Source organism: Crocodylus porosus, unplaced genomic scaffold (assembly GCF_001723895.1).
Source record: "Crocodylus porosus isolate Cpor-Errol unplaced genomic scaffold, CroPor_comp1, whole genome shotgun sequence".
Taxonomy (NCBI): domain Eukaryota; kingdom Metazoa; phylum Chordata; order Crocodylia; family Crocodylidae; genus Crocodylus; species Crocodylus porosus.
In genome coordinates, this window is record NW_017728943.1 from 106,917,285 (window position 1) to 106,941,632 (window position 24,348).

General features: G+C 39.4%; 1 protein-coding gene across 1 annotated transcript in view; it reads left to right on the plus strand.

Annotated features, from left to right (window-relative positions):
- Positions 1-24,348, plus strand: part of LOC109320050 — a 93,498-nt gene that overhangs the window by 33,603 nt on the left and 35,547 nt on the right. Inside the window, exons 5-7 of the mRNA XM_019549979.1 lie at positions 12,319-12,405; positions 14,529-14,667; positions 16,829-16,929. Coding sequence (XP_019405524.1) covers positions 12,319-12,405; positions 14,529-14,667; positions 16,829-16,929 — 327 coding nt within the window. The remainder of the gene's footprint in view (positions 1-12,318; positions 12,406-14,528; positions 14,668-16,828; positions 16,930-24,348) is intronic.

Sequence of the window (24,348 nt, forward strand, 5' to 3'; positions counted from 1 at the left end):
AAATGGGCTCTAATTGTGTACTGGTCTCCGTAAGCTTCTCTGGGAAAAATTGTGGTTTTTGTAAAGTGTCTATAGGGTTTATAACACAACAAAGTCATGAGTTATGACTAGTGCCTACAGACAGTATTTCAATAATAAAAAATAATCATCATTTTTAGGATACCTGAATTGTCTTACCAGCAGGATGCAGGTGAAATTGGGAAATCCAAGAGACAAGATTTTGCTAGGAAATACAGTATTTCACTGCTGTTTGTGATCATGCAGCATTATCAAGAAAAAATTGGATGCATATCTTGCTGGGATCCTATGATCCCAGCTGACTTCCTGCCCTTCGGGCGGGGGGCTGGACTCGATGATCTTCCAAGGTCCCTTCCAGCCCTAATGTCTATGAAATCTGTGATGCACAGGGTTCTTAGTAGATTGGATTTAAAACAATTGGACACCAATAAGTCTGCCTCTTTAATTGTTTAAAGAGGTCATTAACCTGAAGTTGACTAATTGTATGATCACAAGCTGCACTAGGTGGCGCTTGTATTATGTTTGATTGCTGTTACCAACAGGATAAAAAACTGTAAAACCAAAGAGGTTTGAGGTTTTTTGATGAAAAGTTCAAAGCAAGAGGGAAATCAGCATGTTTTAGTTGAAAATCTTTTGCTCGGTCAAATCAGTTTTGGAGGAGAATGTTTCAGCCAATCCTGCACTGAAGTCCTGAAGGTTGGTGAGGAGACAGAGAGGAAGAAAATCGTGTACTTCCCTTGGGTATTGGAGGCAGTTTCAGAACATTTAATCCTTATTTTAAAGGCAGAATAAACTTAAATTTATTTAAATGCCAGCGAGAGACAATCTGGAAACCAAGGTGGTTTTTAATATGCACATCCAGGTTTTCTGTTTGTTCCTTGCTGCTTCATACATGTCAAACAATGCTGAAATTTGTTCACATTTTCCATCACGCTATTCTTTTATTATGTCTTATTTTAAATAATGGAGTTATATGGACTTCATTTTTGGTTGACCCGGAAAGAGTTAATTAATTTTATATTTCTTTGGAAGATCTCTGAGCAGGGAGTTACACCAATCTTCTAAGATCCAGGCCAGTATATTTTTTTTACCTCTTCTCTTCCCTAACCACCCCAGCTTTCTGTCACTTTTAAATGTATGCAAATTATCAAACTTGAAAATTCTGGTTTTTGTGAAACTTTATTTTAGGCAGTAAGAAAATAGATTATCCTTTTCAAGATTTTTTTTTTCTAATATACATTGTAAAGAACAATTACATTTGAAAAAAATCAATATACTGTGTGCTTTCTTATGGCAGCTTCTACCAAATGGTTATGATTTTATTGAGGCCTACAAACTTTCTTGTAATGTTCACCAACATTTATCCATTGTTTTTAATATTTCAAACAAAATAAGATGTTGTTTTCCAAGGACAACTTGCAGGATAACATGTTGCTAACCAGCCACCTTAACAACCCTAAGATATCTGCAAAGAAAAGAAAAAGCAAGCTTATGAAGATGTATCACTAAATGAATCCAGTTCACTGCTCTCCCTCCATAGCATCCACTCCTGCCACTGTTGGAGATGGTCTCCTGGGCTAGATGGACTAAACAAACGCAAAGGGAAGTGCGTTTTATACAACATATAATTAACCTTGGGGAAGGTAATTGTTACAGGAGACAGTGGAGGCCAATAGTATAACCAGATTCACAAATAGATTAGACAAATTTATGGAAGATAGATCCTTCTGGGGCTATTAAATACAGTGGTCAAGGATGTAACCTCAGGCTTAGGACTTCCACTCCATGTATACTTTCTACAGGGCAGTTCCATAAAGAGTCTTGCTCTACAACAGATGGTTTTGATGGTGAGAGTGAAACTGAGGTTATCATTCACTCAAGGGTTATTTGTGTTAAACTGTAGCTGCCTTGCTCTTCTTTGTTCTGCAAATACAACCACACAAATCAGATTCTTTCATATAACTCGTACTTATTCTGAAAAAGAACATGATTATTGGTGAGACTTTTTTGAGGCCTGGTAAGATATTTCTTAAGGGCTTATCCTCAATGTCAAAACAGGAGTGTATGTAAGTGTGTTTAGTTTAGTTACCAAGTCTGAGCTATCCCATGTTTAAAATATAGGGAATTCAAGGCATATTAGTTGCCCTATCGTGTTAACTTCCTGAGGTCAACTTCAAGGCAGACTTTAGTGATGACTTTCAGCATGTTTACCTTGTGGTAAAATTAAAGGCGGCACGGTGATCTGTGCCTTGCCTGAGTCAAGCACCCAGCCTAGGAAGCAGAGCTCCACTTAGAGGAGCAATCCCTACTGGAGAAGTCACTACATAGTGCTGGTGTGTTCTAGCTCTGTTATCAAGACTGGCCTAGTCATATGGGTCTGCAGGACTGAATAGAGAGTACTGTGTCTAGGACGCTTGTGTCTCTGAGGGCATGTCTTCACTGCAGCAGTTATTTCACTTTAACTAGTCTAGATGGCATGAGAGCTACCTCACTGTGAAACAACACCTAAGCAACACCGGTTTCATCACTAGCATAAAATAATTGGATTAGTACATGTTGGCTTATGTTATCCTGAGTTAGCCTGTATCCACAAAGAAGTACTAGGTGGAGTGTCAGCAGCACTCAAATTTAGATCTGCGCCAATGGATACCCCTAGATCAGTGGAAATGTCCTGCAGACTGAAACATGACCCATTCATAGTCCACCTGGTTGGTAGTGCAAGCAGTGGTTCTGCTTTATATTAACTAAGCTTTAGGTTATAACTTGAGCTTCTGTGACAGGGCAGAATGTCTCCTTGTTTATCATGGCCCTATCTGAAATGTGTTGCAGGCTTCATCTCTTCCCTATTATTCTTTTAAGGCAGTAGTTATCAATGTTTTTAAGATGAGGCATTTCTCCTCAGATTTTTGGTACCTCTCAAAGTGCCAGCTCTTTGCTTTCACTCATTTTTGATTAAAGAAAAGAATAAAGCCATTCTTGTGTTGCAAACAACTCGGAAAGAGCACCACAGGTCAGAATGGTTACCCCAGATTCCTATTGGAAATCTTAGGCATGCATACATCTACACTTGACTCGTACGATAAGCCCAAACAGTGCTAATATTGTGCAGCTTTCTTGCAAGGATCTCATGGTGTTCCCAGGTGCCTTAGCACCCAACTCGAGAATCACTACCTTTCAGCTCTTCACAAATGCATGTAGTAGGTATATTACCAGATTCCCCCCAGACTCAGTATGCAGCAGTGCTGAGAGCCAAGAAAGTAAGTTGGGGTGGGGGAGAGCCAGGCGGGATGGTGGGGGTTGGTTCACTGGAGGGGTCAGGGAGCTAAAAATAGCCTCTGGTCCCAGGGGGTGGGAACAGAACCTCCCCACCCCTCAAAACTCTACCATAGACCCTGCTAACCCCTCTGATCCTGCCAAACCCTCCTAGATCCCAGCAACCCCCTCTGTACAGACCCTACCTACTGCTAGCCCCACGTATCTCAACTTATCATAGATCAGGTGGCCATTTTAAACTTGATCTAACCTCCTCCTAATCTCCACAAATGTGTGTACAGACCCCCAGTGCACTGCTGCTTGTTTTTCACACTTACAGATGCTTATCCTGCTCTCTGCGTGCAGCTGCCATGGTGCAGACCCCCTAGCTTCTCCTCTCCATTCATGTGTCCATGGTTTGAAAAATGCTGATGATTTCTGGAGAACTTTGGAAAATATTGTGCACGTTGGGGTCCCAGTCCATGTGTAGGTTTCTAAGTTCTGCCACAAGACAAATAATAATTCTTGTTTTAAAACCCTTCATATATAGAGCTAAAATCTGAATTAAGGTTGGCTTATAAATACTATACCCCTGATGCTGGATTCTCCCCAGGCTTAGCTAGCTAATTTGGATGGGGACAAACATTGCTACAAATGCCTTTATTTTGTAGAAAATATGCTTCATAGAGAAGCGAGACTTACAGCTTAGATACCTACTAGCCAGGAAGAAGGCATTTATACACTGCTCTGACACCATTTGGCCACATCTACACTATTTAGCCAAAACACGTTAGAAATCAGTTCATCTGGTTCTGGGTAAACTTTGAAAAGGACCCAAGATGTTTTTGAAACTTTTAACAGCTTGCTTCATACCCCAGGAAGTTTGATCCAGGATTTACTTTTTATATTAACCATGTTATGTGTATCTTCATGATTTTTCTTTCAAACTTCAAATGAATCAAATACACCTTCCTTTGTAGTGTCTCCTGATTTGAGTATGAAACAGACTTATCACCCAAACTGAACGTGGCCCAATTGATTTTTTCATTGGTCCTACAACAAATGGGAAGACAAAACAGTTGAAAAAGAAAAAATAAATACAAACTATCAATAATAGCACACTGTGCTTAGAAAGAGATAAAATGTTCACAATATGATTTTTAAATCAATAGTGTGCCACTAAACTTAGTTCTTGAATTCAGTTCCTGTAGAACTGGGTATATATATTTTCTAGTGCATTATGTTCCTTTCTTATTGCTAGGGAAATTTCAGGAAATTAAGATCTTGGAGTTTTTTTTTTAAATACTTTCTCTTCTAAGTATTTATTCTCCTGTGTGGTGTTAAAATCTTCTTTTTATGACCTCATCAATAGCTTTGTAAAAATTATTGTAATGTCATTGGGGGGAAAAAAAGATATTACCATTAGCTGAGAAGTAACCAGTCAGGGTAAAATTAATTGTTCAGGAATGAAGATCCATTCAAACAAGAAACAACTAAAAAATAAGCAATTTCAAGATGAGTTTTTTCGGAGTCCTCTAAGAGACTTCAGCAAACACTGTGCTGTGGATGTTTAGTGATGCAATATTTTGCTGAAAGAGTTGTTTTCTTGACCCAGTTAACATGAGTAGTTTTTATTTTAAACAGACCTGGCTACTCTCTTGAGCTTTAAAGACAGCTTTGACTGGAGAGTGACAGAGTTAACAGTCTAATTTAATAGGCTGACTGCAAGTCATCCTCAACTTGACTTGAAATTAAAAATTCACAATCTCGTTCTCTCTGCAAGAAAGGGGAGAAAAAACTGTTTACGAAGGCTAATATATCTGGTGCCACATATCTGGTTCTCTCTACAGGTCCATGTTAAAGAAGAGTTGTAGACTTATTAGCATCCTATTAATATGTGCATAAAATGTAGTCTGTGTCTCAGCCCAAATACACAAGTTGGGAAATCAAAGAGAAATCCTTCACACCTTTTGCTGGCTTCATCCTGAACTTTTATTTATCTTAAAACAACTTCCTTAAGAGAATTTCCTCTTCTAAAGGAAATGCTTTTTTCCATATTTAACAAGGGACTATTGCATTGAATTATGTTCGTAGCTACATAGTTCCCAACAGAGAAGACATTCTTTAAACATTATATTTATAAATTCTAAATTTGACTTTTTCAAAGTAGACATTTATCTAAAAAATGTAAAATGTTTTAGGGGTTTTTTCCTGCCTCAAATACATAGTGATTTGTTTAGTAATGGATATTAGTTTACTTTATCACAGAAAAATAGATGTTGAAAATGATTTTTCTTAGAAAAATATTGTTGTAATAGCTTTATTTCATGGTCTCAGCCATTATAGTAAATTTTGTTTCTGAGAGTCTCATGGCTTATCTTCTCAGGAAAATTATGCTAGTTTAATGTAAATTGGTTTTAAAATGTTTAGTTAATACAGGGAAAATTCCCCAGTAGACACTCATTTAAATTTAAAGAGGGCTTATTTCTATTTAGGCTCTTAGTAACCAACAGATTTAGCTTAAATTGATTATTAGCTCTCTTATACTAAAATGAGAGTGTCTACAAAGAGATTTTCACCAGTGTAGCTAAATCAATTTTAAATACATGCTGAAGTAAAAAAGTGCAAGTCTGCCTGTAGGCAAGGTTTGTAATTGTTGTGAAGTCATACACAAGGACTGTCTGCCGGAAGTATAAGGAGCAAGGTTTGTTTGATAATATCTTTTATTGGACAAACTATATGCATGGGAGAGCTGCTAGATCAGCTGTTTTTCTCAACTATATAGTTATTCCAATACAAGATACTGCTTAACAAACCTTACATCTTGCAAATGCCCTGGAATATCACATCTACAATCCACTCCAGCCCTACTTAGAGTAATACAGCAGTCTTTCAAACCAGATTATCAAGGAAATATTAAGAAACTTTGCAAAGCAGAAAAGAGTCACTTTTCAAGCAGGTTAATAACTCTTGTTAAATTCACATTACGTTTTAAAACATTGCGAATAGTTTTCTGTCAGTTTATCTTGTTTTCTGTCTCTATTTACACTGCACTCATCTGTAACGAATCTGGCGTTTTTTCCTGTGAAGATTGTCTCTGAAGGTATTCTTTTATTCATTCAATCTTTGTTTATATAACTGGTGATAGATGAATCTGCTTTGATTATTTCTTAGTCTGATCTGGCTATGTTTGAAGCTCTCAGCAGTTTTAAACTGCATTTACTAAAGCATCTGGGCCAATCAATTAAAATATAATAGAAATATCAAAAATGAAAAAGTATATCTGAAACATTATCATTAAGAACTGATAGGGATGCTGTTCAGATTCTCCAGTGTCCTGTACCTATGTTAAATTTATTTCCCTCTCCTTTCTTTAGATTCCTATCTGACTTTAGGCCTAATCAGTCATTTCTAGATCTTTGTTGTTGTTTGAATCTGGTGCTGGGTAGCCATGAAAGAATGAATTCCCCAAATCCCCTCATTATAAACCTCACTTGAAAATTATACTTTTAATCAGTCCTGCCCCCTAAAGTCATCTAGATGATTCACGAGAACCTGCGGGCCAGTGTAAACCAGGATAGGGGTGCAAGGAGTGAGTCTTACCCTGGCTATACTGGACGTTGCATCCCAGATGACATGTGTATTGTATATGGTAGGCAGGTTAGAAAGGCACAAATGGGGAGGGAATTGGATGGATTTCTGTAAGTGTCATTCTTGCATAGTGACCAGCAAAATCTACGTACATCTGTCCCATTGAGGAGCCAAAGAATTATAGGAAATAATACTGAAATCTCATAGCTCATGAGAATTTAATTTAGTGTTAGAAACTACAATTGTATTCATGCAATAAGAAATAAGCATCCAGAGAATTTAAGTAAATTTCTTGTGTGTTTTTAAAGTGTTTTTTTTCCTATCAGTTTTATAAATGTTGGTTAGTTGGCTGATTGATTTTTCTTAAACTGTTTGAGTTTTAGTGAATTGAATTGCCAGAGAAAAGTGTCAGATGGATAGTTGTACAACCTGGTGTCTTCTGTTTGTCCACAAACAAAAGCAGTGTGGGCAGCCTCAGTGCAAGCTAATCCCACACCCTTGTGCCAATGTGCCTAAAATCCTGTGGAAAGCCACTGGATCCAATTACTAAGTTGTCATTCAGATTTGTAAAACTATGCTAATACTTACTATTATGGGATTTATTTGCACATCAGTGTTTAAGGCATCATATTACTGTATCCCACTGCATGTTAATGAGTTTGGTATGTGCATTTCTCCATATGTAGACTGAAAAATATAGATCCCCCATACCTAGTCCTGGACAAAGAAAGGTTTTAAAGTGAATCTCAAGGACTGTATCATTAAGGGCTCAATATCTAAAATGAAGCTCTGATAATTTTTCTGTTCTTTAAATTTAATAGTTGAATGATTATTTCCTAAACACCTAGATCTTTATATTGCAAAAATGTACATGTTTTTAGGCTAACTGGGTTAACATGAAAACAAGTAACGAATAACAAGTAAAGTAAGTAATGGAAAATATAGTTCTTCTGCATATAAGTGAACTAAGAGTTATAACAAATACCTCTGGATAGACATTACAGTGTAAATCATCTCAAACCTTCTATTGCAAACTCCTGTATTCTGTAGATTATAATGCTTCATTAAAAAAGTTTGTAAAGTTAAACTTCAGTTTACGCAAGGTTTAGGGTAGAGTGGATTTTAGGGAAATGGAGTAGAGGAAGGATGTTACAGTTTAGATGAAAGAAATAATATTTGCTATTCTTGAGCGTATAGAATTTTAGAATCAAAATACATATTTTTCTCAGTTTTTAAATGGAATGAAATGTTTAGGGTTTGTTATCATGAAAATGATCACAGTTCAGTTAGTGCCTTTGTGGAGTTAAGACAGTTAGTTTGTTAAATGGGTAGATCTTCTTCACGTATAAATTAATGGTATTTTTCACCAGAAATTTTGGAAGCATTTTTATTATGCAGAGTTAAGCAATGCATCCACGGATTAAAGGATTAATGACTTCATGAGTACTTTTTGGCACATCGTTGTTAGATTATTTTGTCAATGCTTTGCAGATTCAGGACTTCAGAAGTACTTATTGACACCACTGATGGCAGCGGTTCCGTAGAATGAGCTGCGGATGTGGGCACCCAGCCCTTGCTACTTTCAATGCTTTTGAAGTACCTGCTGTGTAGATTAGGCAACATTAAAAACAAGAGCTCTTACATCCATGGTATTAAAAAGTGCTTCCATCAAGAATGGAACGGTATTAAATCCTACGTTCTGCAACTGATTCATAGAGTCCATTAGTTGTTCCAATGTCCCATTAATAATATCAACTGTTTTTATTTTAGGCCAAGAAATTTTTCCTCGTATTGTAAGCCATGTTTTACAATCCTTTGGAAAAATATAGAAGAGGAGGACAGAGAGCTTCAGGGATTTTCCTGCTTATGCTTCCCCTGCTGGGGAAGACAATTCAAGAGAGTATGGAGGCAAGAGGCTTGCCCTTCTGTTCACACAGGTCCCACAGCCTTTGCAGGGACGGCCTGGGGGTAATCTGTGAGCAGATGTGTACCCCAACTGCCATAAATTTTAAGGAGCTGTGTTTGCCACTGTCTGCCTCTGCTGTTCACAGGAAAAGCTAGGTGCTGATCCGCAGCCCTGCTGGCTCCCTTGGGCTAGGATCACTGGGGATCCTGCTGCAGATCTGCATGTGAGTGTACATGCCACCTTCTTCTCTCTCTTACAGCCTAGGTCTGCTGCATTACTGGAGGGCAGCATAAAGCTCTATGAAAAGGCAGGGCTAGGCTGTACTGAGCTGTCAAGACAATATTTATTCATTTCCTTAACCATTTTGGGATCAGTAACTGTATTGTCATGACGGGTTAAAAGTGAGGTTAAAGTATGATAGTACAGGTAGGCCAGGCTGTAGCAATACAGATTTCTATCCTTAATCTTTTTAACTCATTGAGACATGGCTGCTTTAACTGGGCACAGCAATGTGACTGAATAGAGGGTTTCAAGTTTCCTTTTTCTTGTTCATTCAATGTACATCTGTTAGACCCACATCTGAGACAAACCTGATGCTTTGTGCCTTTTATAAATAGTTAAAATCAGAAGTAGAAGTCCTGAATCAGAAGCTAGTAAAAGATGCTAGGGAAAATCCCAATTTGTTTCCAGGCTGTTTCTTGGTCTGGTTCTAGATCCTGGGTCTTTTTTAAGGTTACTGTAAAATATTCAGGAAATTGATGGCACGTGTGAGTTCCAGGGCATTGAGGGCTGTGTTTGCTTTCTTCAGGGTACTGAATGTAAAATGAGTATAATACAGAGTGTGCATTTTTAGGGGCACAGACCTGAAGTCCTTTAATTCACCAATACAGGGGTGTAAGTTGTAGCCAATTCGCCAATGACATCCATGGGAGTTTTGCCTGAGTGTAAATACCTGGCTTGGATCCAAAGTGAGTATTAATTTAAAGGCTACATGATTAGGTAATAGTAGAGGTATAAAGCTGTTTCCACATTTAAAGAGACACAGAGAGAGAAGACTTTTGGTTTCCTATTGGTTTGAATATTTTTGCTGTTCAGTGTTGTTTTATGTAAACACAAAATAATCCTACATAAAACAAATACTGTACTAGCATGGAAAGGAAAAAATAACTCAAGTTACTTTATTAAATTCAACATTTCTTTCCTTTTATATTCAGAGCAATAAGAAATTAATTTTACTAGGGACACAAATACTGGTATTTTGTAATTAAACAATATAATAAATGAAGCCAAAAAGCTGTCAGCACTGAGGATAAAAAAAAGAATCTCAGAGGTAATACAATGACAGCAAAATGCTAGGTGAAATGAAGTAGTGGTCTCAAGAGAATTAAGTAGTTCTAAGGAAGTTGCTAGCATATCATGCCGTACTCTAGCCTAGCCCATTCCAGATACAAGTTAAAGAAAGATGATCAGTCTTCAGGACAGAACTGTGTCTTACCACCAATGGATTCTGTTGTGACTATGAGCAGGTTCCTCAGTGTCTCTCTTTCTCTCCTTGATTTCCCTATCTTCTCTCTGTGTTTTCAGGCGACTTCAATTTCAATGCCTGGAGAGGTTTGGTATCTTAAACTCCAAGTACAGTTTCTCTCTTCCTGTATGGCAGGAGTCTTGACACGGCAAGGTCTCTTCAGTAAAGGTCTTTGTGTTGAAATAGCACTTCAGTTCACTATGAGCTTTTGCACCTCCAAAAACTTTCCCAGCTCTTTGTCTAGACATAAAAGTTACCAAACTATCTGAAGCCTCCATATTACACCAGTGAAACTCTGAAAACCAAAACCCCAAGTTCTTCCTATTGCAGTGCTGATTTTTTGTGTCCCTGTGGCCCAGGGAGTAGTGTGGAGTCAAGATTTCACTAACATATTACCAGTGCATGCTGGTGGCATCTCATCCCTTTGATATATTCTAGCCACATTCCATGGGATTAGCAGAACTAATGAGACACTTCAGGACTCTGAGGTACTAGGATAATGATCCTTCAGGGATCTTGGCTGCCAAGTGCTGGGAAGCCCTAAGAGCATGTATCTACTATGCATCCATATATCCATACCAGGGTGTTCACCGCAAGACCCAAGACATTTTGAAGTTCTACCAGAAGTCCTGTTGTAGGCTTGACCCCTTTGAGACCAATGGTTACTTTTCACTAATTTAGCTTCTGAGCCTACTACGACCAACAGTTAGAGGCACTGTACTTAACCATCTGTGATAAATCAGACTTACAGAGTTTTTGATGTTTTTTTTTTTTTTAAACAGGTCGTAGGAGCTCCCTATACTAAGTAGCTAATCAGAAACATCACAGGTTGATCAAGATCTGAAGAATTGATAGATTTTCACTGGTAACAATGGTTTGATCAACTTGCATCTGGCATAGCGATGGCTGAAGCACTTCCCCTGGCATCTATGTATAATAGTGGAACCACTGACTCCTTCTACCCACTTTTCAGGGTCAGGATGTCTCATGATGTGCTGAAGGAGGAGCCTAGTTTCATGAGCTGGACTCTGATTTTCCACTGATGTTTCAGTGGTGTAACTCCAGGGGGGTTTGTTCCTCCTGACTTAAATTGGCACAGTGGCTTTGGGAATTCTCAGCCTGCCTTATTCTGGAGACTTGAGGCCCAAAAATAAAAATCTATTATATCCTGTACTCTTTGCAAGTGGTATTTGCCTCTATCAGGAGGATGCTGGGTGAAGTATAATTCATGAATGGTTTTTAAAATGCTTGCGCAATTCCTTGAAAGTCCTTGCTGTATAATTGGAAAATATCATTTAACTAATGCAAACTTTTTAAAATGGCAGCTATTTCACTCTCTTTCTTTTTTCTCAGTTGGGGGAAACATGTATTTGTTATGCAAATGATCACTATTTAAGTTCATGGCTAAATGTTAAGAAGGATACTGTTTCCTCACCTTCCTTTACAAGATGGTGTGTTTGAAAATTCTGTTTGTTTTTGTTTTGTTTTTTCATTTAAAAAAATCCAAATGCCTATGTTGAGAAAAGTGGGACATAACATGTATTTTCTTCATGAGCAGATTTTCTTGAAGTCGCCCATTGTGTTTTATATTTATTGCCAGAAGAGAATTTGGAAATAAGAGGCAAGAAAGAGAAGGCTCACAGTATCTTAATTTTATTTTCTTTCTTGAAAAGTGTCCTCCTTTGGTCAGACAGTAATTGCAGTTTCTAATGACACAAAGTTGAAGGGAAACAGAAAAAGACTACAAACAGGTTTATGGGCCTATCAGCAGGAATATGTGGCTACAAATTGCTGAGTAAATGAAACAGCCTGTTGTTTCCTAAGCCTAAGTTTGAGAGTGTTATGTCAAAGCATTTGAGGCAGGACTAGAGCACCAGGCGGTGTTAGGAATACCTGCTGAGTCCTAATTGGTGCCCACTGTTGTTAATGGCTTCCTGTGGCTGAATGTTTACTTGTCATTTGTTTTGTGCTTTGTTTCCCAGCTACTGGAAAAAAATACTGACCAAAATTTCATCTTGCTTTTAAGTGTACGCCTGGACGTCAAGTGCCCTGCTGCAGATTATCTCATGATGCTAAGTACCTCGAGTCTATTCCGCAGTCCAGTAATTATCTGGTATGCTGCAAGAATTACATTTGCTCGTACTAGGGGTCCTGAATTATTTGTAAAATGTTTTAATGAATGCGTCTTATTTTTAGCAATCTGGAGCTATTGTGTCTGCCATCAAGCTCTGCTTGAACATACATTAAATGAACGCATGATGTTTTTATTTTGTCTATCTAAATCTCTGTCTTCATCTAAAATTGTCTTCTCCTTCTCTCAGATTTGGTTGATCTTAATGAATTAATGTCTTTTGCATTAAACTCCTCCAGTCTACTTACAGGGCAAGTATACCACACACTGCAGCATTTTGAGCTTTCCCATCCTGCCTACCAGTCTGCCTTCAGGCAATTTTTCTCCCTTTCATGGATCAGTATTTCAAACCCTTTTCCTATTCAGTTCTTGGCCTCCCTGCTAAGACTGCCAAAAAAGCATGCCAGTTAGCCACTCCATATTGTTACATAAATGTTTGTCTATTAGGGAACGGACTTCTGAGTTATCTGCTTCTTTTACAGGGATTTTTTTGTTTCTGAATTACAAACAGAGCCTAAACAGCAACTCTCAGACCCCTGAGAACTGCATCTTATCTATGTCTGTCTTTAGGAGCTGAGCTTAATCTGCATATCTGACTGTTCTTTCTCAAATGCAGATTTTCACTTTGGTGTGTCTATATATATATCTATCTATATATAGCTATAGAGAGAGATTTTTATATGTGGAAGCAGAGCACAGTCACGAGGGATTGGATCAATTTCTTGGTGGTAGAATAAATGTAGAACTATCTATACAGTAAGAACATTCTAGGTGTCTTAGGATTTGGGAGTATATATCAGTCAGCGCTGATGTAGAATAGATTTATTGTGGTGGAGGGAGGTTTCACATAATGTAATACATTTTATCCTTGTGGTCCTTGCTTTGTTTGTGGTCAGCACTTTACCATGGCCTACTAGAATGGACAGTAGCTCTTTTACCTTGGTCTAATTGGCTGAGGAGGATGTAATGGAACTGCATGTGTAAATGCAAGGGCTACTATCTGTTAAGACTGAAGGAAGAAGTGGGGGGGGGGGAAGACCCAATTCTTCCCCCCCACCATGCAGTTTTTGTTGGTGTAATCCTTTCTTTTAGATGCATACACAGTTTAGTCCTGTGTTTTCTGCTTGCTTGGTTTGGGGCGGGGGTGGGGGGGAATCCGAAGCCATAACTTCCTTTCACATGCTTCTCAAATGGTTATGCTGCCTTTATTATTAAATAGGTAATGATTACTCATACTGGTTCAGTAAGAGCTGAATTAGCGTTGAAAGCCTGCTGTGACTGGGGAACTCCTGAGAAGCTTTTCTTTACTCCTCTGAGAGAGAAGTAAATCTAAATGCCAGAATTGCACAGCATGCATCTTTTACCTCCATTCCATACATGCATTCCCTTCTTCCTTCTTAAAATTGGAGGGCAAGTGTTCCTACAGTTTACAGGTGAGGTTTCCTCTTGACATCATACATCACCTTTATAGGGCACTGAAATTGTACAGGTTTAAAGGAAACATTGTCCAGTGCTAAAGGAATAGTATTTAGATTCAAAGCTTCAGGGCTTCCTACTTTGTGCTCTATGTTGCTCATGGCACCGGTGGTGAGGGGGCGTATAGAGAGCCTCTTCCTCTGCACAAGTCGCCAAGGCAGAGTATCTCCGTAGCACGTTCTAATCAGATGGAAGGTACACTGTCTAATGTGGTGGAGCATTCACCACAACCCCAGGGAGGAGTGCTCTGCAAGAAAAGAGGCATATGTAAGGCATTCATCCTATCAGTAAGGTGCTAGATGTGCTCAGAAGACATTGGAAAGTGAACAGGCTTCAGTCTATATTAAAAATACAATATGTTATGTCCCAGAGTACCTTATATATGGGCCACTGAACAAATCTCGGGCACATACAATTTCTCCAGTAGAGTGGGCATATTAGAAAGTTTCTTTGTTCACGTGCATTCTGTCAGCTATGGCAAGATTCAGTCTGCATTTGGTAATTACATAATAAGAATAGTAAGTCATATAAAGCTAAAAGGAACTTGAAATAATATACTCTTTATTCATTTAACTTCCTCTCTCCCTTTTTTCCTCTCTCTCTCTCTCTCTCTCTCTCTCTCTTTAAAGATTATAGGATTGCAGAATGAATTGATTAGACAAGGAATCTTAAAGAACCAGCAAGATTATGAAGACTTTTGGACACTAATCCTAGAAGGCAGTCACAATATACAGCTTAAAGAGAAACTTCAGGCTGTAAAATCAAAAAGTTGAGTTCCTTACACATTTTTTGTATCAGAATGTTTTTAATGGTTCTCTCTCTCTCTTTCTCTTTAGTAAATTTAATTTAATTTGCAAATTTTAATGCCCATAATAAAACATAAAAACAAGAGGATGCATTCAATAGACTGTAATAATTGATTTAATATAGATTAGTTATTTGTATCCTCTTAAAACAATCCATCAAAACATGCAATTTGTGCACATAGCCTGTGTATAGAATCATGTGTTCCTCTCACAGTTACTCTTGCCCTTCCTTCTTTGCTCCCTCCATTTGTTTTACGTTTATTTGATTCATTGTCTCTTAATTCAGGACATGATCCTGCAAATACGTTTGCATATAACTTTACTTGCCATGACTAGTTCCAGGGATCTAAAGGAGATTAGTGTTGTGGCCACAGCAATGTGCTCTGCCATCATACATCACCTTTATGGGGCAATATTTTTGTAGAGTCCAAGCCTCAAACTATAAAACTTGAATCACAAGAACAAGCCATCCAGCTGATGTGAAATCAGGATAAATCCATAGACTTCAGTCAGTCTTAGTCTATACCAACTGAAGATCTAGACCATAGCTTGGTATATTGGTATTATAATGAGGCATTGCTTTTATTAGGACCTCTGAGTGACACTATAATAATATTATAATATGAAAATTATAATATTAGTAATAGTATTAAAGGACTATTCTGGGTTCATTCTTTAAAAAATATGCAAATAATTTGAACCATCATCATCACAATCACAAAAAATTTCAGGTAGCCTGAGGACTTGTAGCATCATAATCATGAGTTTGAAGTCTATTGAGATCGGTGAATGCTGACTTGAGCTCAGTAGAAATACATTTTCCTTTTTTAACTGTAAACTCAATTTCAGAGGGAACAGAACTGCAATAAGACAATTCAGCAACACAATTCATGCTTGAGAGCCCATAGTTTCTTCCTGGCCAATGCTTTAGCAGCCAAAGTGCACAATTAATGGACTACAGTAGAATAAATGCAACTCAAACGTCATATTTTTTTAGTTTCATTCTATTCAGGGTTTTGTGGGGTTTTTTTAGTTTTTTTGCATGCTCATGGTCATTTCATACATAGGTGGGGGGGGGTGCCTATATCTATTTTAAAAAATTGAATTCATGATTACCAAAACAGCTTTGCAACTAGTTGCCGACTATGCCAATTCATATTTTTGTGTTCAATTATGCACATGGCCTTTTGAAAATCAGAACCAAAGCTTTCGTATGAAATAAAATTTTGTTTATTTTTTGCATGTGTAATAATGAGAGAGAATTTTATTTATATATCTATATATCTCCAATACTTTGGCTTTTAACTAAGTAAACATGGGCAGAGAAACATGCAGGGGAGGCTAGAGGGCTTGAGGAAGAAAGCAAGAAATACTGTAATGGTTTTACAAGTTAAGCCAGAGATTGGGAAGAAATATTAGTTTCAGCTGACTTTGTATCACTTTTGTGGCAAGGTTCCAAGTGGCATGCCTCTCTGAAACCCTTTCACTTTTAAGTGGACAGCTCACTATAACTGTCCTGTGATCTTGCGGTGGTGTTAATACCCACGGTACAATTTCTTTCAGTGGAATGGAGTGGGAAGTGCTCCGTAGCTGTAGACCAGAGGATCGGTAATATCACAGCCACTTATTTTGGTTTTGCTGTCATTTTAAGTTCCTGTGACAACATGCAGCAGGGCATGAAGTGGGGTCAGGATTCTCCACAGAACCTTGAGATCTGGAGCGATCCAAGGTCAGCCCCCCTGCCCTTTCCACACAGCTGCTAATTACTATCATTTTCTCTGACCTCCCACTGAAAATCACCATTGACTTGAATTGTCCATGCACCAGAAAAGCATTTTTTGTTCCCTTATGTGGGTTTTTCAATGGAAGGAAATGACTGAGCCTTTCAGTCTAGTAAGATTTTACAAAACTTAAGCTTAACCTAGCTCTGCTTTCAAACTGGAGCTGGTGTTGAAGGTTCTCAAAGTCCATGTAGAGAGTGAGTTGAACTATCAAGACAAGGGAGCAAGGAGGAACATTTATAACACTGGACCAGAACAAGAAGAATCACATTTTAGTTGCTAGTCGCAACATTATTTATAACACAGGAAAATATGGCCATTATTATTTTTTTTATATTACAGTGATTGCTCTTAAGTCTTCACCTTCACATGTTCATGGGAGAAGCAGTGCAACAGAATTAACCAAAGCTCTTCTGAACAAACACTACGGACAGCTGAAAAAAGTAAGTCATTCTTTTACATTCAAAACAAAGAAAATGTCCCTAAAAGTCCTTCTTCCAAACAGTGCAGCTTCAGCATGCTTCCTGCTTTACCTAGGATGGATTATCTCCTGTGCCCAAGCATCCTTTGGTAGAGAGAGCCACCTCTGAGTTGGCTTCTCAATTGTTAAGACCAGTCTGCGCATGCAGCAGACCCAGTTAGGGGGTTCCCCAGTGAAAGGCTCCATAGGGCTCATTTGCAATGAAAGGTGCAAGACAGTTCTTCTGTGGGGATAGTTTTGCTGGCATAGCTATGTTGGTAAGGGTGAGTATCTTGTGTGTTTGAGAGAGAGAGAGGGGAAATTCTTAACCAAAAGTTGCTGTATACTTCCAAAAATGTTTAGTATAGAGCTTGCACCTCTGCCCCTCCACAACCCCCTTTTCCCCAGCGTGGCCCCTGTTCTGGGTTGGGGAAAGAATTCCTGCTGCCAGCATTGGCTTGCCAACTGAGAATCCCACTCCCAGCAAGGAACCAAGTACCATAAAGGGGCCAGATTGTATTTGGGAATTGGGACCTCTGTTTGTCCAGTTTCTTATACTTGTAGCCATGATCAGAGCATCTGAGGGCTCATACAGACATTTGGGGAGGTTAGGGGGAGGTTGGCTTGAGCTAAAAATGGCTGCCCAATCTAAGGTAAGTCAAGATGTGGGGGCTAGTGGTGGGACTTGGGAAGATTAGGGGCAAGCAGGCTCTTGGGGAGGGATCAGATGGATTGGGAGGGAGGCAACCAGGGTCAGCAAGGGAATCAGGGGCAAATGAGATCTGTGGGGAGATCAGGGGGGCTAGTGGGGTCTGCAGGGGGGATTGAGAGGCTGGGGGGCAAGCGGGGTCCACAGAGAGTTGGAAGGGTTTGATGGAATCAGGGGGACTAGCGTAGTCCATGGGAGAGGGGCTATTTGGGAGATGGGAGGGCTCTTTCCCCCACCCCTTGGGACCAAGGGCTATTTTTAGCCCCCTGCTCCACCTCACACAAACAACCTCCTCCAGCATCTAACCCTCCCCTGCATTTTGCCCACTGCTCCCCCCACTCTGACTTACTTCCTTGGGTCCCAGCACCAGTGAATGCTGGTAAAACTGGCATCAGGAGCAGCTTGAGGGATAGGAAGTTTGGTGGGCTCAGGGAGCCTGGCTAGTCCAGTCCATAGGGGCAGGAGTTGTACATGTGGTGGAGGGGCTGGGGGACTAAAAATAGCCTAGTGCCAGTTGTGGAGGAGGTAGGAAAAGTGGAGTCCCAGGGCTGGGGCCAGTGGCTGGGCTTTCCCAGTCCCAGATCTGTTCTGGGAACTGCACAGAAGTTCAGTTAGTCAGTCTCACCAGACCCGATCTAAGACAGACTACCTCAGAAGTACACTTAATTTAGATCAGGTTGGCCGATTTTAGACCGATCTAACTGTCTTGAACTTCTGTACAGGATTTAGATCACACTTAGATGGACATAACTAGGAATCTAAGTGTAAGGTCCACACCTGGGCTAAGTAAGTTAGATAGGGTGGCCACTTTTGATGCAGTCTGAACTCCCCCTAACCTCCTCAAACATCTGTATGTACCCTGAGTGACTCTTGGAAATGAAACAAGAACAAATAGATATTGCCCTTTCTTCCCTGCCAGCAGGAGACTGGCCTGAGACTGTCCGCTTACTCTCTTGAAAGTTTGAGAGTAAAGCTACCATTGTTTCACTATTTGTATCTATGAAGTCATTTACCTCTTCAGGTAAAAAGTAATTAGCCAACAGTATTAATTAAAGTACACACAGTGTTTTCTTGCTAAAAAAAACATTATGTGAGATTGAGGAGTCCCCTGCTGCTGGGAGCGGCTCTGCACCTTCCTCTTTGTATCCCAGGTCTTGTGCCTTTCCTACAGAGTCCCAGTGGAAGGGGAAGCCCTTGAGAGGATCTGAAGGCATAAGAATAGAAAAGAAGAGAGAGATTTAGGGAATGTAAATTTACAAAAAAAAACCATTTTTATTTTCTGCAGAGAGAAGGTGATTAAAAATACCAAGAGACCAAGCTCACTGAATTTTCACCATCAAAAATCTCCCTTTGTTGACAAATGTACTTTGTGTCTCGTGGGTGTGCAGGTTATAGTCTTCTTTCCAAGGAGTGTTGCCTTTCACTTATGGTATATATGGCTGCTTATTTAATGCTAGTCATATCCATGACAGCTTCAGTACAAATGAGAACTTTCTCAGTATCTTGTGTTGGAATAAGGCTGTGTGTAAGGCTAAGTGACGGATGATACTTGAAGTCTTTGAGATCCTAATTCACGCTCCTAAATCCAGTGACATTATCTAACACTCCACAGAACATTGCTCAAGTAGAAAGTCCTTTCCAGGTGATGTGGCAACCAAAACCGCCTAGGTATAAGAGGTAGGAGGCACAAGACGTTGCCTAATTTACCTCTGGTCCTTTCGCCAATCCTTCCCCCACTCCACCTTGCTTGTTTCCCCTCTCTTATGTACAGTTCACCAGCTGTGCCCTGGGAGATGGGCTGGGTCCTTCACACCTCAGTGCAATGAACACATCACTCTTCCAATCTGCTAAACATAGCAGTATTTCTTGGGCCAGTCTGTCAGGTCGCTGAAGCTAATTGAAGGTTTAATTTGCAGTTTGCATTCTTTTCCTGGGTACTGCATGTTCTGGAGAGAAGTCAAAAGCAGACTGATGATTATGGACTCAGTAGTTCCATCTCCCCATTCATCTTTTAATTTAATAAAGTCTGTCTGACAGACATTTCACATGCTGGACTTACTAAAAATTTTTATACCATGAGGAAAAATGCACACACTCTCTTACTACAAAAAGTAAAAAAATATTGTCAGTTTCTACCTTCTCTTCCTAAATGAAATGTTGTAATGCAGGTCTAGATTTTCAGGCACATTTAGCATTTCAGCTTTGTAAAGTAAAGCATGTGGCTTTACTTGAATAGCATACCAGTGCGCACAGTTGGTCATCTGTGCACATGAATACCTGATTTGTACATGCATTGAGTCACAATATGTGTGCGAGTTAGGTGTACAATTGCATTTGGACTCTGCCTGATGTCTGACAACTTAAATTAATCTTGACTAAAATATAATCTGGATAGTGAAGTATCTTCAAGGGCAACCATAATGGTATATTCTTGGTCTGAGAATGCTATAAGACCAAAATAAAGGTTATTCCATTTCTTTTTATATTTTAATTGATAGCTCCATTTGTGCAAAAAACCTGTTTATATGGTACTCTTTATCGTTAGGTGACTATACAAACATAAATGAATCCTAACAGTATATTTGTGATGTAAGTAAGCAGTTCTATGGATGGAAAAGTGGAGGCCTGGAAGAATTAAATGGTTGAGCCACAGAAGGGGTCATTTTTAGAGCTGAGACTTAACATAGGGAGTTCCTGGCACTCACTCCTTGACTCAGACTTATGGACCAGAGGCAGGTGCTTCCAAGTCTCCTCAGCTCTGACCTGCAACATTTCTCCTGTTGTAGTCCAGAGTCTCTCAATGGTGTGAAGGGATAGCCCTACCCAACTGAATACAGGAGGGAATCTAACTGAAGAGGGGGAAAAAGTTGAAAAATGGTGTGACCAAAAAAATATAACCAACTCTAATTAGCATTTTTTTTAAATATTACTTTAAAAAATCTTTATTTACACAACAGTTTCATGGCATGAGATAGACATATGAGGCTGTTACATGTGATTTCAGCTTTTGATGTCTGTTTTCAAAATTGTATTCTTTGGCTGAGGTCAACTTTTGGTGTCTTCCATTGTGAGACTGTCCTTTCTCCTTATCTAATAACAGCTTGAACATTTAAAGATGTATCCAATCCCCTAAATTATATACGAGGACAGAAATTTGTCTTGCATCAGCCATTTTCCCTTAAACCAAGTCAATGCCCACAGGAGTCCTGTTATTTTCTCCTCTTTCTTTTGTTTCTGTCAATGTTAAGCTTTTTTATCCTTGCATTTCTAACTTACCCTTCATGATGGCATCTACATGCCAGGCACAAAGAATAGCAGTGTACTCCTTCACTGCTTCCCACTTCATTCCTCCCCACCATTTTCTGATTCAATCATTATTAGTTAATATTTTGGTCCAACCACTTGATGAAAGATACGACCCTGTCATTCTCCCAACCACAAAACTGATGGCTCCCTCACTGTGCTCTAAAACTGGCCACGTATGAGATTTTCATCATGCTAGCAGGAAAGAATTTCACTGGAAGGCCCACCTCCTAAGAAGACTCGGTGGCTTCCTGGCTGTATTTCACCTTTGGCTCTTACAGGTGTTATCACTGCAAAGGGAAATTATCTATTTGTCAGGGAATGGAGATAATTGGAAATTGCTACAGCACAGTATGGTGGGCTCTCTCTTTCATTTAAAGTGGATTCCTGCATACTATCCCATCCAAAAGTCCCTATCACCCTTCATGGTTAGCCCAAGGCAGCCTGTGCCATACCTGACCTGAGGGTGACAAAAGCCTGGATCCTAGTGGCTGGATCCTTGCCTGAGAGGAAGAGTGTGAATTTCTGCCTATTCGAATATGATAGGAGCTGTTGCTGTTGCTCCAAGTGTCCTATGCTCAATCCTAGCAGGCCTCAGGACCAGAAACATAATAAAGGGTGGGCAACCAGTACAGCAGCCTCAGACTATCAGGACACCAGCCCTGGGCATTCACTTAGAGGGTGTGCAGGAAGAGCAGCCATCACCACCACCACCAAAGCTGGCCCAAACATCACCCCTGCTATAGCTGATCCAAATCTGCGCTGCCCAAGCAACAGACCTTGGCCATTTCGCTTCTGCTCAGGACTGTAAGGCTGCCTTCATTGACTGGAAAGTGGGTGGCCTTGGTAGCGAGTGAGGGTAGCATCCCCTCCAGCTCCTGTCTCATAACTTTTCTTCCTAGTTGCATTTTTTTTCTTTGGCTGGATTGAGCCACAGTCAGCTGTTTTTTTCCATCATGTACTAGTTCCTCTCAAATGTTATTGTGTCATTGCAGCCGCAGGATTAGCTGTGGCTGCAATGAAAGACTGATTTAGTTGGTATGTGTAGCATATGTCCATGGCTTGCTGGAAGTATGTCCAAACACAGGCACTCCCAAGCACCCACTGGGTCCTGCTCACACACGCCAAACCCAGAAATGCACGTGTAAAGCTATGCAGGGGTTGTCAACTGCACATAACAGTATTTAAAGAAATAGAATAATATTGCTTAGATGAAGTATAAAAGAGGGTTTGTGTAGGGAGGGTTCACTGTGCAATTAATTGGTTTGTGGTCAGAACTCTTACTTTGACTTCAGGTGACAGTCTTGCATGTAGGATATAAGAGCAAGCCCTTGTATTGCAATGCGTAGTCAAGTCATACAGGCAAAATCCAGTTTAGTACATTGTCCACAAAGTAGTTTATAGACAAGGTTCACGTTTCCCTCTTGCTTTGCTGCACAGTTGCTCCTATAAGCTGCACTTGCCCATTTTTTGTCTCCAGCAATTTATTCAGAGTGTGTGAAATTAGTCCTTGGTAAGGGGGATAGCCTATTAGGATGCTTAAGACCTCAAAAGAGCACATAGGTGTATGTGCTGTAGAGACTTTTCATTGCCCCTCTGCATCAAGGTGAATTTTTTCGTATGAAACACTGTATAAAAATGAATGTATTAAGTAAAATGTGTGTGTGTGTATAACAAGATACCTTTTAAATATACTACACTTGTGGAAATCTGGCTTTACTCTGTGCCACTGACCATGCACAAATTAGTGCTCCTCTTTTAAGGCTAAAGGGCAAACCCTGTATTATTCAATTATAAATCTTGAGTAACTCCACTAAACAGTGTTTCCCCAATGTATGTAAGCAAGAGCATAATTTTGGCATTGGCTGTTGGAGTTAGATCGGCTTCTCATAACTCATCAAGAGAACTTTCTCTGTAGACACTTTCAGGTGACTTCTCTAATTGTTTCTAAACGAAGGGAGGATTAGCAGAGTTGTTAGCAAACCGTGAGGAGGCCTCCTTGCCCTTTCATCCTGCCCCAGTCTAAAGGTAGGCCACATGGGCCCCTGTTTGCCAGGTCTAAGGCAAATATATCTTGGCTCGATCCTTGTTACTATGAGCCTGAATGAAGCAAAAGAGATTGTTCACAGAGATGTGAGAGAAATAAAATGAAGGAGCTTTTTAAACATGAAGAAGGGAAAGTGCCATTTGAAGATGAATTAAAACTGATTTCAGGACATTATACTGACAGAGCACCAACAAAGACAGCATTAAGTGCCATCAAGATGCTGTGTAGATGAGTTAAAATGCATGGAAAAATAACTTAAAGAAAAGTCTGTATACAGCTATGAAATGGTTCATGTTTTGGACTCATAGTGTGAAATTCTTAAAGAGCCCTGTTTTTCATAGGGAAGAGAGAGCAAGGATTTATAAACAAGCATAAGCAAAATATCTTCCTTAGAGAAGGCCTGATTTTTTCAGGCTTTAGCATCTTGCAGCAACTTGCATCCTCTTTGAAACCTGTACAAAGTGGTTGAGAAATGCCAGCAGTTTGCAATGATAGTGTTACACATTCACTCTTGCACGTGGATCAATAACTATATAGATTGAAAAGCAGTAAAGAAACAGGCCCAAAAGATTTTCAGATTGTCTTGTGAGATAGAATTGGGTTTCAGAAATTCAAGACCCTGTTCACTTACAGACTGGCATTAGTTTAGCTACAGAGCGTTTTTAACAGATTTAGTTGAACTAGCACAAATTAATCTATCACAAACTGGATAACACAGATCAGAGAAAATCCTGCCTTGGAGTGGTATAACTTTGAGCCACAGCAAGTGCTTAACACCAGCTGTAGGTGTTAATGTGTGGACAATCCAGGTGTTAAGAGCTCCAGGAGCTGCCCAAAATGACTGCCTAAGAAGGCCCTTGGTTCTGGTTTAGGACAAGATACAACTTAAATGGGGGATAAAATAAGCATGTGGGTATTAATTAGAATGGAGTTTATTAGGAACATTTTTTTAAAAGTTGGTCTTATTGAGAGAACTTTTTTATGCTGAGCCAGACAACAGAGTACAAAACTCTGGCATCTTTGCTATTCAGCCTTGAACTATAGTTATGGATGAACAGCCTAACTGCAGATGAACCAAGAGAAGTGCTCTTATAAAACTTCAACTGAAACCTAAATGAAAAGTCCTTTTCCTTAACAGGTTGCCTACCTGTTCGATTGTTTTTTAAGGTTTTAAGATTTAGACAAATGAATTTAAAATTTTAAAAACTAATTAAGATTTTCTTTAGAAAAGTGTTAGACACATTAGACTAGACAAAAATCAAGGTCACATACCAACAAATTCATTTGAATTGTCCATATGGTTATAGACCATAGTCAAATGGGTCGCCAACTGGCTGGAGGGC